Source organism: Calliphora vicina, chromosome 4, assembly GCF_958450345.1.
Source record: "Calliphora vicina chromosome 4, idCalVici1.1, whole genome shotgun sequence".
NCBI lineage: Eukaryota > Metazoa > Arthropoda > Insecta > Diptera > Calliphoridae > Calliphora > Calliphora vicina.
Window position 1 is genome coordinate 4,804,138 of NC_088783.1, and position 16,542 is coordinate 4,820,679.

The following is a 16,542-nucleotide window of genomic DNA, read 5'->3' on the forward strand; positions in this document are numbered from 1 at the left end:
AACAACTCTTACAAAGAAATAAAATAAGGCCAAACAGAAATCGATTAACGGTACATTTTTCAGTTGATTTTCTTCATGTTCCAATGTCGCGTTCCTTTTCCTAAATCATCAAAATTTAATTTAAATTTTTGTCTCGTTCACTATCGTAACTTTTTCAAAATCAAATGTTTTCTTATTTTGACATGCTTATTTATATTTACTTATACTTATATCAAAAACCATAGATGGGGGTAGTGCACTAATTTTGAAGTTTGCACTAATACTTAGTGATAGTGCAAAATTAGAGCAATCATTTTGTTCATATTTAGTGCTGAGTTGAATATTAGCAGCCTCACTAAACATTAGTGATAGTGAGTTAAAAAATTTTGCACTCAAAATTAAATTAGTTGATTTAAAAAAATGCAATCATCAGTTTATTGCAACTTTATTGTATGCACTAATTTGAGTGCAACTTCAAATTGTGCACTAAATTTTTAAGTTCAAAATAGTTTAAGTTTATTTCTGTACACTAATTTAAAACTTAAGACTAATATTTCATTAAAAATAACAAAAAATATTTAAAATTTTTATTTTTCGAATTTGGATTCAACAATTTCATGACTACTCATTTCTGAATATTTAGTGATAGTATGTTTAATGCAGCCTTTTTTTAATTGCTGGTTAAAATTTTGCTCTAATTAATTGTAGTGCAGATTTTTGCACTAAATCTTCGTTTAGTGATAGTTAAAAAATTATCACTATCACTCATTTTTTTTAGTGCTAGTTAAGAAATATGCATTATCACTAAAGCTGATAAAAAATAGTGCAAACTAAATTGTTTGCAATTTTAGTGAGTGATAGTGCAATGCTGATTTCAATCAACATTTAGTGCACTACCCCCAACTATGTCAAAAACTAATTACTATTTAAAAAGTATGTCGAACCAATAAATAATAAATATGTATTAAATACGAAAATTTTCTTGAAATTAATTGAACTAATCATTAGTACATACAGTGGTGGCCAGGAATTTAAGACAAAAATTGTTTGCTAAATTCCATGTAATTGTCAATTATTTTTTCAAATATTTCCACAAATCTGTATGCATGAGGACTGTTTTAACACACAAGTGTGTTTTATTCGACTGTGTCAATTCATACATATTCACCACGAACACATAACATTTTTCTACAACTTGACCAAAAAAAATTTTTTTTAAATAAACATATTTTCTCACATTTATATCATTATATTTTTATTATTATAAAATATTGGGACCAAATTTCGTATTTTTAGTTCCATTAGTTTCGGTCATATCATGTTATTAACAGCGGATGTTCGCTGAGATGGGTCAACGTATTTCCACATATCTTTGTCCATATATGTTTTACCGATTTTTCGAAACATTTTTCAGAAACTAGAAACATTAATAATAAATTTCATACCCTTACAGGTCCTTTTGTTTTGGCTCTATCGCACTTAAAATTCAGTTGATGAAAAAAATTCAAGTATTTGTCTTAAATTGGTGGCCACCACTGTACATGTGGCAAACAAATTTAGTTCCAAAATACTAAACCGAAATACACAAGTGCAATTATACAATTGGTCAATTCACAAGGTCTCTTATCAGTCATATAGTCATAATGTCCTAATATATCACGACTCGGCAGTTCGGATTAACCGAGTCTTAGGCATTCGGTGCAGGTCTCTGCTGGTTGGTTACGATAACACAATAAACATAGCATACAGAGTAGTATTATTTTAGGACATATTTTGCTTGAAAAAGTGTTTTTCGTTTTTATAAAAAAAAAATCGGATCGAGATAATGGAACTGTTCCTCGGAATTCTAATGCAAATAATTTGCCACTAACATGACGTTCATTGATATCCAAAAAAGTTTTACTGGAAATTGTAATATTGTGGAAAACTTACAAAATATCGAGAAACGGGGTTCGGAATCAGAAAATATGGGGGATTTCATGTCAGGTGAACCAACTATAGAAATCGATGTCTTCCGATCAGAATGAAATTTGCACAAGTTAGTTCTATAGGATAGTAATTAAAAAATTTTTCACCAAGATCGGTGAAGAACTCTCTGAGTTAGATGTGGTTAAAATTTGACATTTCGACCAAACAGGTGTGTTTTTATCATCCATGTAACTTATTACCTATTATTAGCAAAATGTGTCTCAAATAGTTTATATAGCTATTTCTTCAATCTTTCGAAAAAAAAAATAAAAAAATTTTGACATTTTTTTCCAAAATCAAAAACTTTTTTCAAAATGGCCCTTTTTTCAAAACAAAGCTTAGATGATTTTTTATTTGAAGACCTTTTTTCGCTTAGTCGGATGCGAGTTGGATATTTATCAAATGTTTTGTAACTCAAAACAAGACCTTTTTTGCAAAATCAAAAACTTAGTTGACTTTTTTTTCAAAATGGACCCTTTTTAATTTTTTTTTGCTCAAAAGATAGTTTAGGTCTTTCCTTTAAGAGATTTTTTGTAGCTGAGTAGGATGCGAGTGGGATATCTACCAAAATAAATGTTTTGTACTTTTTTTTTGGCAAAATATATCTTTTTTTCAAAATGGACTTTTTTTCTGAAAAGAAAGCTTAGTATTCCTTTAAGAGCCTTTTGGTCGCTTAATGGAATATATATCAAAATAAGAGTTTTGTATCTCAAGATATACAATTTTTATACCCTACACCCTACAGATTCGGTGCCACCGAATATAGCCCTCTAACTTGTTTACCATGATTTTTTTTAGAAAACAATTATCGACAAAAAATAAACAGGAAAATGCACAGTAAAAGAAAAAGACAAATAAATAAAAGAAAACTCCAAACCTATTCTGTTTGTTTACTATGTTGTAACATTGAAACCGTAAATACTGCTTAAAAACCAAGTGCAACCAAACAAAATATTTCCATTCATTAGTAAGTACTATAGACTTTGTTTTTAGATCTCAGCTTAGAGAGAGAGAGAAATAGGCGAGACAAAATAAAATAAAAGATTTCAGTTTATCACGGCATTTTTTAGGCTAGAGGCCTAAATCATAATAAATATTTATTTTATTTATTAACATGTACTATTTATTAACAAGTACTACACAAATATTCAATAAACGAAGCTTGAATTTATACATTTTATAACTTTTGGACATGCTATATACACATCTGCTCAAAATAATAGATACACCAAAATTTATTTTTTAAAAACGAAACAAAATAATGGTATATTGTAAAATTATAAAAAAAATTCAGTCGATTTTTATTTATAGTTAAAAGGAGAGTAAAAAACAAAAACAAAATATTTCATAATTAATAATAAATATTATAAAGTAAATTAAATTTCTTAAATTTCGAAAAATTTGGTGCTCATAATAATAGATACATTTTTAAAAATTCTTATTAAACAAAAGCTAATAAATTTTATCTTAAAAAAATTAGTTTATTATTAAAGTAAAGCTAGTATCCAGTATATCCACCTTTGTTTTGTAAAACTTTCTCCACTCATTCTGGATATCAAGTTCTGACACTTCTCCAATGGAATCTCGTACCATATTTTTTGCGTTTTCTCCCATAAATCGTCTTTATTTTTGAAAACATCCTTCGAAAGCCTTATCTTTAATTCACTCCACAAGTTTTCTATTGGGTTTAAATCAGGGGATTGGCTGGGCCAGCTTAAAACAGGTACGTTATTCTCCAAGAACCAGTTTTTAACTAATCTTGAACTATGTTTTGGGTCGTTGTCCTGCTGAAATGTCCATATTAATGGCATATTTTCCGATGCATATGGAAGCATTACGTTTACCAATATGTCTCTATACCCACTAGCATTCATGGTATCTTCTATTCGGAATATCGGACCAACACCATTCCATGAAAAGCAACCCCAAACCATTATGTTTCCCCCGCCATGTTTTACCGTCTTTTTTGTAAATTTAACGTGGAATTCTTTTCCTTTTGGTCGGCGTACATTTCTTTGGCAGTCGTTTCCAAACAAATTTATTTTTGTTTCGTCGCTCCATAAAATATTTCTCCATTTTTTTTCGCCTTCACACCCGGACCATTGTAAGTGCTCTTTAGCAAATTCTAATCTTGTCTTGATATTTTTTTGGCGCATTAGTGGCACTTTTCTGGCAATTCTTCCCGGCAATTTAGCTTGTAAAAGACGACGACGAACTGTTTGTGGACTGATTTCGTTACATAGCTCCGCAGAAATAGCTTTCGATGATATGAAAGGGTCTTTTTTAACCATAAGGACGATCCGCCTATCTGTTTCTGGACTGGTTTTCTTTGGTCTACCGCGAGTTTCTCTTTTTTGTTTTTTAGATAAAGCATTTTGGACAAAATGTAAAGATCTTCCTATGCTCTTTGCTATTTCCCGTAACGATTTTCCTTGATTTCTCATCGTTTGAACAATTTTTTTCTCATCTTCGGTACAATGATGATTTCGTCCCATTTTCTTCAAAAGAGTCCTATTTTTTATAAAATTGTTGCTAAAATTTAAATTATACTTACTGTTTCACGTAAATAGGAACAAAAAATTGCACAAAAAAAAAATTGTATATAAACAAATTACAAATTACTGATGTGTATCTATTTTTATGAGCAAATATTTTTTTGTAATTCAAATAAATTCGTTTTTAAAAATCAACATGAAAGCAAATAGTTGCCAGATTTTTGACTGACATGACATTGCCAGATAGAAATTTTAATAATATGATGTATTCTTAACGCTTGCGAGGAAATTTTCAATGTTACCGCCATTTAAATTTTTTCCAATTAGGTGTATCTATTATTTTGAGCAGATGTGTATTTGTTAGATTACAACACTGTAAGTTTTTTGTTGTAATAAATATGTGTCATACTGTTTAATATTATCGCCAAGTATACAAACATAATATTTAATAGATATTTGTAATGTAAATAATACATGCGATTTACCTTGTTGTTGTTATTATTCAGTTATTTACTTTTTTATGTACGATTAAAATTGTTTATACGTAAGTCTAAATAATTTGTGTTTGTATGTGTAAATAAATGTTTTATATTGCATTAAAAACACTTCATTTACTTTTTAATTTAATTTAATGCTTATGTTTTTTTTTTTAAATAAAAAGCTTATTTTGTTTTATTTAGCAAATAAATATAGAAACAAACATGTTGTTGCGGATTTTGTGCATGATTAAAGCGCAACAAAAATTATAATTTTGAAGAAAAGATTGTAGTTAACTCTTCACAGTATGACAAAAAATATGGCATACAGTTTATTAAAATTTATTAATACATATATCTACTTATATTTTTATACATTTAAAATAACACGACAAATTAATTAGGCAAATAATAGAACAATTTAATTTTCAAAATAAATACATTCATACATATCGTTACCTTAATATAGAAATGCCCTAACTAGTGTTTTTTTTTGCTAATTATGATTAATGAGCTGACCATTTACAGAAATAAACAAAAATCTGGGCTTACAAAAAAAAAAAACGAGTTAGGGCATTTCTATATTAAGGTAACGATACATTTTAATCTGTCATTCAATCATATCTTAAAGAATTCCCTTAAGTTTATTCGTCTCATTAATTGTTCATTACACTGTGTTTTTTATTATTAAATAAAATGAAATCATATGTAATTGTTTTAAAAATAACAAGCTTTAAGAGTTTTTTTTTATTATTTTTGCTATTTATATTTGTATATTATTAAGTCATGTTATAAATATAAACCAGAATCATTTACAATTAGATTTCAAACATTATTAAATTATTATTTGTTTTTGCGCGTGCCAATTAAAGGTTAAACAATACATTGTTAAAAAACTTTCCATATTTATTTTTGAATTTATAAAAAGAACTGAAATAACGAAAACATTCAAAGATACTACTTATAGAATGAAACTTATTCTTCAATTTTGTTTTGTTTTTTTTTAATTTAAACAGATAAACATTTAGTTGGTTTTTTTCAAGTTCGCTTTACACTCTCTTTCTAACTCTCTTTTCTTATGTAGGTACGTTAGTTGGCCTTAAACTCTAAACACCAATTCGTTGCAAAAATGAAAATCATGTTATAATCATGTGAGATCTTAAAATATTCAGAAACACATACACTTAAATGATATTACAAACACCTCTTAGTCATTATTGAATAGAAACAGCAAAAATATAAAAAATAAAAACATTAATTCAGATATTGAGATAATTGTCTAGGAAATTTTGTTTGTTTTGATCTCTGCTTTGTCAATCGCTCAATAGCAATATATACTCTCGACATGATTTGCGGTTGCTGTTTTCAATTGTGTGTGTAACATTAACTATACATACAGAGAGCCTCAAAAGTGAGTAAACACCAGTGAATTAAATCTTTTTTTCAGAACCCAATCTATTATTCAGCCCAATCTCTAACAAACCGAAACTTTTGTAATTTTCATTTTCATTATGATTTTCATTATCTTAAAAAAAATCAAATAATTTGTTGTGTTTACTCACTTTTGAGGCTCTCTGTACGTTTGTATGCTAATAAATCTTTTGGGATTTCAAATTAATTTATTAATTTAGTTTTAATTTTACTTCTGAGAAAACATCTTTGGTTGACGTGTTGTAATTTGATTTCAATTAAGTTAAAAAAAGCAAATAAAAATTTTTTTTAATAGATTGCTTTTACTCACACTATTAAAATAAGACAATTTCAGTGTTTTGAAATTTAAATTCATGAAATTGATCTCATATTATATTTAATACAAGTTGAATGAATGAACTGTTAATAGCCAAACATACTTCCGATCTTAAAATGATACCTGTGACGGTTAGATTCTTCTGGATAATAAACCAAATTCTCTGTTTATTATTGTTATCGGATGTTAACATTTTGGCATCACATTTATTAAATACAAAAAGAGAGTTTATGTTTAAAAACTGTTTTGTTTTGATTTATGTTTGGAGCTAGGGTTATTCAACTTTAATAATGCCAGCTTTGTTTAGAAATAGTTTCTCTTTTACACACTTATTTACAAATTTGCAATATTTAAATTTTTCCATCGCCTTTCTCATATAAAGCTTTAAATTTAAAATGTGTATCGTGTTTTAAACATTTGTTTACTATTTAAAAACATAAAGACGAGACGTAATTGTCTAAAACCTAATAATAACTATAAAATTTTCTTGTATTCTGCTATTCAAATCATCTTGAAAAAAAGTTTCAAGGGTTTTTATTTTTACAGTCGTGGTTGTCATTCTCGTGGAATTGAACATATGATTTGTTGTATTTTTGGACTTTCTAATATTTAAAAAACTTTTGATATATAGAACAAATTCGATGATAATTTCTACTTTATAAAAAAGTTATAGGCATAGAGAATTATACATAGAGACGAGACACTCCGATTTGTCAAACAAAAATACAACAAATCATATGTTTGATACAACAACAAAATACATTGACTAACATGTATTTTGTTGTTGCAAGAGATAGGTTTTTGACAATTACGTCTCGTCTCTATGTTACCCTAGATTGACACTTCCAATTAATTTTATACACCATAGAAAATTACCTAATACAATATTTTCAAAAATTGACTTGTTGGAAATTCGATAATTATCTACCCTGATAACTTTATACACCAAACTGTTACAAACAATTGTTAGTGGCCATTCCTTATTTTTTAAATTAAGTATTTCCTTTAAACAGGGAATGACAAGCATAAATAAATGGAAATCAAAAGTATTGAAAATCGATTCTTACCTTTGATTATCATAAGGTTTATTTTGGGTTGAAAAGGCTAACTTCGAAATTATCAAACTTAATAAGAAATTATATACCTAGGAAAGGTATTGGCTTCTTATTAGGAAACAAAATTTAATTAGAAAAACTCAATGTGTGTATAGGTATAAAAATAATTACAATAGGAATTTAGTTATTGACGAATTAAATATAATACATAGTAGGTACATTGTAGCAAACAGCCAAATTTGCAAATTAAGAAATTTCATATGAAAATTAAATATTTTACGAATGCGTCATTAAGTGTCACAACTGTTTACTTTCATACACACCAATGACAACATCAATAATAATTACAAATAACAACAAGACAATAGATAGATAAACAATCTGTTTTTCTTTTTTTGGTAGCAAATTAAACTCGATACTGCCGGCGTATACACATGTATTTTAACTACGTTTTTTTTCTTTCTTTTTCTTCAACAAGCTTGTTTTTATATGGTAGATACATTTTAGATGCTTATTTCAATGACCTTCAGAATTAAGTCGAATTCTATGGATACTCGAACGGTGGCTTTAATCGCAATGAATGCTAGAGCAGAGCACAGCACAGCAAAACTCTACGACACTATAAAAAAAATCAATAAAACACACGAATGACAAGTGCAGGGTCACAAAGCAAAAAACAATATACACACACCTAAAATAACAACAAATAATAAGCGGAAGTCAATTAAAAACTAAAAAGATAAATCTCAAAAAAAACAGACAAAAATAAAAGATGCCCCAAAACAAACGAGAAAAATCAATTTACTTTACTCGAATATACCAATTTATTGATAAATATTTGGCAAAACGTCCCCCATTTCACCCTGGATAGATAAAACTAGAAATAACTCAACTTACCTGTTGATTTTTTTATCAGCAAAACAGTCGTTTGGTAAAATGTTTTAATGTAAATTCCTTTTTCTACGATTTCGCACGAAAAATTTTGAGTTGCACTGACAGCAACGCCTTGTTTTATTTGTTTATCACAATTATTTTTATTGCTATATAATTTTTGGGAATATTCCTTCTGCTGCTATTTTTTTTTATCGATAATTAGATAAAATTTCTGATTATGTTGTAATTAAAATTAAGCGAAAAAATTCTTTATCACTTCTACACTTGGACTTTCATTTTTGACTGTCATCTGATTTTATTGTCAAATATTATTTTTTTCCCATGACCCAGTGCTGCCAATCTAATAATATAAATATATCGTACGAGGTGGTTGTGTTCATATCCATGGTTGTATTTTAATGAAACGTTGCAGTTTTCAGCACGACACGTCTGCGATTTTAAATAAAGGAGAATAATTGACTAGAGTAGCCGTTACAATATAGTAAAAACACATCCAGGAAAATATGAAAATATGTACTACATACTAGTAATTATCTAATTTGTAAAAAAAATAATTTTAGTACTAAAATGTTACCATTAACATGGTCCAACTATTCGCAGTACCTTTGAATTAACTGTAACTGACAGCATTATGTGTTTATATTATACGTTTATATTGAAATTATCATTTTTATTTCTTTTTTCATTTGATTTTACAAAATAACTGATCCTTAAATTCCATTTATACATAAACAATTACACTTTCAAATTCCACTATAAATGCAAAGAAATGTGTAAACATAATTTTTATAATAAAAATATTAACAAAGTTATAATTTATAGACAAGAAATAAAACTTTAGTACAAAATAATACATTTAAATTTTATACTAAAAGTATTACTAACTATTAAAATTTAGTTTTTAAGATTCCAATCTCACGGGCTCAATCATTTGTTATCAAATGTATAAATAAAAATCAAAGTATATTAATTTTTTATTATTATTTTCCCAACGTTTCGTTTGTTTGTTTCAAACTTTTTCAGGGTTTTTTTTCTTTTATTGTTGAATTGAAATTCTATTGTTTCATTGTCAATTTACTTATAATTTAAAAAAAATCTGGACTTCATGACACAGAATTAATAAATAAATAATCATTACAACACAACATATACTATAAGTCAAACTTAATCCTAGTATTACAGAACTTCAAAATTTAGTTTGTCATCAACAACAATATCTACTAATGATAAGAAAAATATATATACAAATATAGAGTGGTGGTCAAAACGTATGCAAATAGCAACAGAATTTTGCAAAAGTTGTTTAAAGGTAAAAAAATATTCATCTGCTTGTATTATTTTTTATTGATGCTTTAATTCAAAAATGATTAATTCAGAATTTTTTGCATTGAAAAGAAAAAAAATTACGTATGGGTTGATATTGCATTGGCCAAAACATATGCAACAAATTTCTTCGAAAACATTTATGCCTATAAAACTTAATATTTCGTATAAAATTGGCAGGCATAGCGTTCCGAGCATCTACCAATCCTTGAAACATAATATCTGAATTAGTGCAATTGTCGGCATCCATTCTTTGATTAACGATTTCCTAAAGGTTCTCAATCGGTTTTAGATCTAGTAATTGTGGTTGCCATTCCATTGCCGAAACTCTTTCTTGTGCTAACCACGATTTAACAACATGTGAAGAGTGCTTGTGGTCATTATCGTGCTGAATAGCTCATCGAAGAGGCATATTATCCTCAGCATTTAGAAGCATTACTCTTTCCAAGATGTCTCTTTAGATAAATCCATCCATTATTCCATTAATTTTGAGCAATGGGTCAACTCCTGCAGCTAGAAAATAACCCCCATTCCATTCGTTGCATCCTGCATGCTTCACTGTCTTTTTGCAGTAAAGCGCATGAAGCCGCGTGTTAACTGGTCGTCTTACGTAACACATGAAATCACTTCCAATGATATTAAATTCGGATTCGTTGTTTTCTGACCAATTTAAATGCTACTTAGCAAACTTCAAACATTTCTTTTGATTACGTTTTGATACTATTGTAATAAATAGTTTAACAAATTATATATAACTCTGTTTCAAATTAAATAAATATCCCCAAAAATTGCAGAAAAGTACTCAACATTGAAGAAAATGTACACAATTTTTGTCTTGTCATTAACTACCAAATTTATACGACCCTGTACGAATTGTCAATTAGTTACCAAAATTTTCAACACTTCCGAAAAAAAGTAGTAAACAATCTGTGTATGTGTATGAGTGTGTTTGTGAAAGACAGCGACGTTAACGCGAATTTCATTCATTTCGTTGTGATTTTTCATTAAATTTTTTGTAAAAATTCATAATAAATCTTTAAAATTCTTAAATTTAAACAACAAAAAAGTGAAATTTAATCCCAAAACATGTAAATATAACATTCAAAAAGATTTATTACAAGCGAAAGAATAAAGAAAACATAAAGTGAAATATTGCACAGCAGCAACAAGATCACACAATTTTTTTGTCTTAATTTTTTTTCTACTGTGGAGGAATTAAAAAAGAAGGTTGAACAAAAGTTAAAGCTGAGCTAGTTTACAAAGAAATTTATATAAAAAATAAATAATTTTTCGTGAAAAAAATGTATTAAATTGTGATAAAGTAAATATTGCTTAAAATTTAAAAATAAGTGTTTTAAAAAAGGCCTTTTAAAGTGTGCGAAGAATAAAAAAAGAATGTTACAAAATGTTACGGACTTTGGAGTGCAAGAGGAATGTGTAATGAAGAAGAAAAATAATTAATAATATAAAAAAATAAAACAAATACAACAAAACAAAAAGTGTTCCAACAGTCAGTCAGTCATTTTTTAATTTATTTTTGTGATTTTTTCACTTCCAATGTTCTTTTATATTATTTGGTTAAGTAGTGTATGTTGTTGTTTTTGTGGTTTTTCATAAAAAAGACAAGTTGTTGCTTCTTTAGGCCGCACTTTGTTGCTGGCGAAAAACAGAAGAAAAAACATAATAATAATAAAGCAGCAACAGCGGCGCCTGCCACCACCACCAACACCACTCATCCACTCACTCATTACTACCACTAATCAACCAACCAACCGCTACTCTTGTTAACCTCCAGGTGCATTCATACAAAAATATACATACAAAACAAAAAAAAATTAAATAAAAATTTATAACAAAAAGAAAAATATACATACATATATTTTAAAAATTCTAATTTATTAAAAAAAAGTATTAAAGTGTTGTGAAAGACATTTTTTCTGTTGTTTTCATTTTGTGCTTTAAATTCGCCAAAAACAAAAATTGCTGACTGCAGGTAAATATAGTCGTACAAACACAAACTAACCGACAGACATCCATGCAAACATTTTTATACAAAGAAATCATATTTTGTTTTAAGTTTGAATGAGCTACATTTAATAAATTAAATTAAATCTTTTTAAATAATTGCAAATTATGTACATACACATATCTGATAAATAAAATTAAAAAATAAAATACATTTTTATCGCAGAGGAAGTTAGCAGAACAGCTTATAATCTGTTAGACAAATAATATAATAATACATACCTACTTTCTTAAAATAATTTATTATGGAATTTTTATTAAATTTTAAATAATAATTTCGAATTTGCATTTTGTTTAATTTTCTTCCAAGAAGAATTGCCATAGAAAGTTTTTATTTAAAAAGCTTAACAGGAAAATTTAGGTAACCGTAATTTTGCAGTACCTCACGAAATTTTTTAAACTGGAACTGCTGATTTTTAAATTAAATATTTATCACAGATAGACTTTTTTTCTTCAATATACCATTAAAATCATACATTATTTATGTTTTTAAATTTTCGCAAATCATGACATTAGCCATTTTTACTAACTAAAATTATTAAGATAAAAAAAATACATATTCAAATTACTGTGGACTAATTATCCATTGGACTAATTGAAGTAGGATTGGCAGTTCAATATGTAGGAGGTATCATGGTGACCCTGTATGTAGGGCATACATTTGGGGCGGCACGGTCTATAAGAGACCAGTAGACATTGAGCCTGTTGCTACAATCCGACTTAAATAGTGCCAGAGCTACTCTGGTTTTCCGGATCATGTTTTTCTTCGTGTCTGCTATGGGAGGGGCCGACCTCCAAGTGCAATATTCATGCAGTATTGATGGCGTCTCTATCAATTTCATTGAAAGCTGCAGTATACAAATTGCGATCCAATGGATCCTGCACATACCTATGTATGTTTTACCCGTATACACGAAGATCCTTCCTGATATTCTTCGGTGGAGGCTCCAGTTGTGCGATGTTGAAGCTAAGATGACTCCTCCGATGACATCAAAGGAGGAACTGTTTTGACAACATGACGTTGTGTTCCTTTAATGGAAGAATATTCGTCTCCTCGTGTAGATGGTGTACCGAGGTAATTCGCATGACAGTCTTTAAGGCATCATTTTGGTAGCTTTGAATATTTTTCCACTGGGCGAAAGTGACCACACTCTATTTTTTTTTATCCATTTCCTAAGTGCTACTGGCAATCGCTTCATTCTACTTCGTAATTTGTGTGGTGGCATGAGCTGAGGAGATAAATAGGCTGTCAAAGGTGACGGCAATATTTATGGGTGGTGCAAGAGTGTCGCTCAAGTCTTAGCTGGATATACATACCTGCAGGTTACGTGCAATTTAGAAATTAAGTATTTCACCGAATAAACCATTCTCTCGATCACAAAAGTCATCAATATTATGGACCATCTCCATTATGCGGCATCCGTCCGCATATGATATCATTTTCATTCCTTGTGGAGGGGAGTTTAGAGTTGTAGTAGTTAAACAGGAGTGGCAACAAGACCCCGCTTTGAAGAACTTCTTGTTTAACTCTATGAACGACTGGCCGCCACTCAGATATTTTACGAACTCGTATCTTCAAGTTGTTGGGCATTGAGGATTTCAGGATATCCTGGAAGACGGTGTACAAGTCCTTCGGCGGGTTTAGCGTCACAAGGATCGTCCGATTTTATTGAGCATTTGATACATTTTATGGATATCGACCTTTCCAATCCTCAAACCAGGAAAGGATGCGAGGGAGAGAACGCATTCTTTCCTGGTTTGAGAATTGGGATGACTCTACCAGGCACAGGGTATTATCAGGTTAAACATCCTTGTCAGGTTTAACATTTTGTACACATACATATGTACTATGATGTAGTGAATCGTAATCAATAATAAAATCAATTTCGAATTTTTTGATGATGCGTTGTTTTGCATTTTACGATATATTGTATATTTAGTAAAAGGTCAATATCGTTACCTTAATACAGAAAGTCCCTAATTCGTGTTTTTTTGTATGCCCAGGTTTTGGTTTATTGCAAGGAGTAGTCCGCTCATATATCATATTTAGCCAAAAAATCTCGACTGAAAAAAAACACGAGATAGGGCCTTTCTATATTAAGGTAACGATATTCTGAAATTACGCAATATAGTTTTTGAAAAGAGTTTCGCCATCGTATTGCAACTTACTTGACACTCATTGTAAATTTCATTAAATTAAAATCTCTATAAATTAAGCATTTCATTAATATTCAGAATTTACAGATATTATTAATACTGTCAAATACTTCGAAATGTCTGATTATATTTTCAAAAAAATTTTTTTTTTACCATTTTTAACCATTTACTTAATCGTAAACAATTTTCAGGGAATTTCTCAAAAAAAAAAATTTTCATGGAGAATTTTGAGGAATTTGTTCTGGTTTTTTATTTTTGGATTAATTTAGTATTAAAAAATTTCGGGATTGACCAGCTTTTCTTAATATTTCCCGGAAATGGGAAAATTTAATAAACTGTTTATAACTAAATGTGAACTCTAGCAAATAATTTTATTTAATTTCTTTTTTATTGCAGAAATACTGGATAATATCCATTAATTTGTAAATGGAATAAAAACATTTCTCTTCAACTGATAATGTTTTTATACTAAACTGTGCAACAACAGTAAGAAAAGGGACTTGTTGGCGCAGCTCTGTCAGCGTGAAAAGGCAAACTCAAAATGCTTATGTTTATGCTTTGAATTACTGTTACTGATATCAATATAAAAAAGATAAAACTACGTACAGACAGGGCGGACATACAGAAAGTCAACTGAAAACCAAAACCAACAATAAGTAGAAAGACATCGTCCATTCGAGCAACCAGCACTCACCTGGAAACCCCAAACCAAATAGCGATACGGCAAACAAACTCTACAAAAAAAAAAGAACAACACAAAATAGAAGACAATAAAACGAAGAAGAAACAAACAATACAAAAAAGAAAACAACAAAAAATTAAACTTTGTTTTCAATTACTATATATTTATTTAATAAAAACAATTTAAACACATATAGCAAGCAGTACCATACCATACACACAAAATACAAAACCTAAAAAATAAATAAAATTCAAATTGAAATTGAAATAGAAAAAAAGTACTTAAGAAACATAATAAGCTAAAATAAAACTAAAAGGAAACAACAACAAAATATAAGAAAACAAACAACAACAGCAGCAGCGGCAGCAGAAAAAACTAATAAACAAACAAACACTAAAATACTCAAATAAAATAAAAATTAAGCAATAGAAGGAGACCAATCAGACCCTCTTGTTTATATTGTTGTTGTAGTATATAGTTTTTGTTATTTGTTGTTATTATTTGAAGAAAAAGGCAACACAAAACTGTAATAAAATTTGGCAATAGAGCAAACGTACATTGGCCAACTACAACAACAACAACTGTACAGTAAACAAAATCCAGAAAAAAAGTCACGATCAAAACAAACAAAACCAAAAAAAAACCTTAGAAAAGTTTTTAAAATATTATTTAGCCAACACAAAAACTGGAGACAATTTCTGAACAAAGCTAAAAAGAAATAAGGAAGAATCTTTGAAAGCAATAAGAAAATATAGAAAAACCTTTGTCCTCATCACCATCGTCATCAGCAGCAGCAAAAGCATCATCATTGAATTGATAGCCTTTTAAAACGGCAAAACATTAATTGGCATTGATAGTTTTTTTTTTGTTCGTAGTGTTGTTGTTACTGTTGCTATTGTTGCCTTTACAAATCGTCTAAACTCCTACAATACAAACCGCAGCATCAGCAGCAGTAGTAACAAACCAATAAGAAAAACAAAAAAAAAATAGTCACCGACCGCAATACACGAACAACGAACAACAACAATATTGTCATTATTTTCTAATAGTGCCAAACAACATTGACATTACTTATAACAACAACAACAACATTAAGCTAGCTAGCTACCTTTAAAGCTTTAAAGGAAATAAGGAAGAGGGAATCACTATCTGCATCAGCGTCTTGTGACTGTGTCTCTTATTAGTTAAACAACCATCACTACTTTAATGTTGTCCATTTCATTTGAAAAGCTGTCAACAGCTTTTTATTTGTACATTTATTTTGGCTAAAATTGTTGTAATATCAACAAAAGAAACAAACCCTACAAACAAAAATCTCAAAGAAAAAAAACAAACTTTCTTCCAACTTTTGAGAAGTAATAAGGATTAATAGAAAAATCATTACAGCAAATAAAAAACCTACGCTAACTTTTTACTGGAATTCCAAGTCAAATTTAACAAAATTTCTATATAAAATATGGCGAATTTAGATGAGGATCGAAGGCGAAGGTAAGTTCTTTTTAACCATTTTAATTGATTGATAGCAAATATTTATTTAAAGAAGTTATTAATAATGTTTCTCATTTTTCCCACTTAATTTATTACTTAGTCGATTACTTGAAACCATATAATCGTAATAAATATTATAATTTTCATACAAAATTCCTTTTATAAACCTTTAATAACTTTAAAAACTTACCCTCATATGCATAAATAAACAGTTTATAAATTTATCAAAGGTTTATAAAACAAAATTTCCATA

General features: G+C 28.6%; 2 protein-coding genes across 5 annotated transcripts in view; one reads left to right on the top strand and one right to left on the bottom strand.

The window, feature by feature from the left end:
- Nucleotides 1–8,876, bottom strand: part of CAH3 (Carbonic anhydrase 3) — a 33,088-nt gene extending 24,212 nt beyond the window's left edge. The window contains exon 1 of one of the 2 annotated variants that reach the window (XM_065508196.1): nucleotides 8,618–8,876. The gene's annotated coding sequence lies outside the window, so the exon portion shown is untranslated. The remainder of the gene's footprint in view (nucleotides 1–8,617) is intronic. The other variant, XM_065508198.1, reaches the window with a different exon arrangement.
- Nucleotides 8,877–10,860: 1,984 nt separating this feature from the next.
- Rok (Rho kinase) overlaps nucleotides 10,861–16,542 on the top strand; it is a 53,411-nt gene continuing 47,729 nt past the window's right edge. For all 3 annotated transcript variants that reach the window (XM_065509737.1, XM_065509735.1, XM_065509736.1), the window contains exons 1-2: nucleotides 10,861–11,930; nucleotides 14,516–16,289. In XM_065509737.1, the coding sequence (XP_065365809.1) occupies nucleotides 16,258–16,289 (32 nt within the window). In that variant the 5' untranslated portion in view covers nucleotides 10,861–11,930; nucleotides 14,516–16,257. The remainder of the gene's footprint in view (nucleotides 11,931–14,515; nucleotides 16,290–16,542) is intronic.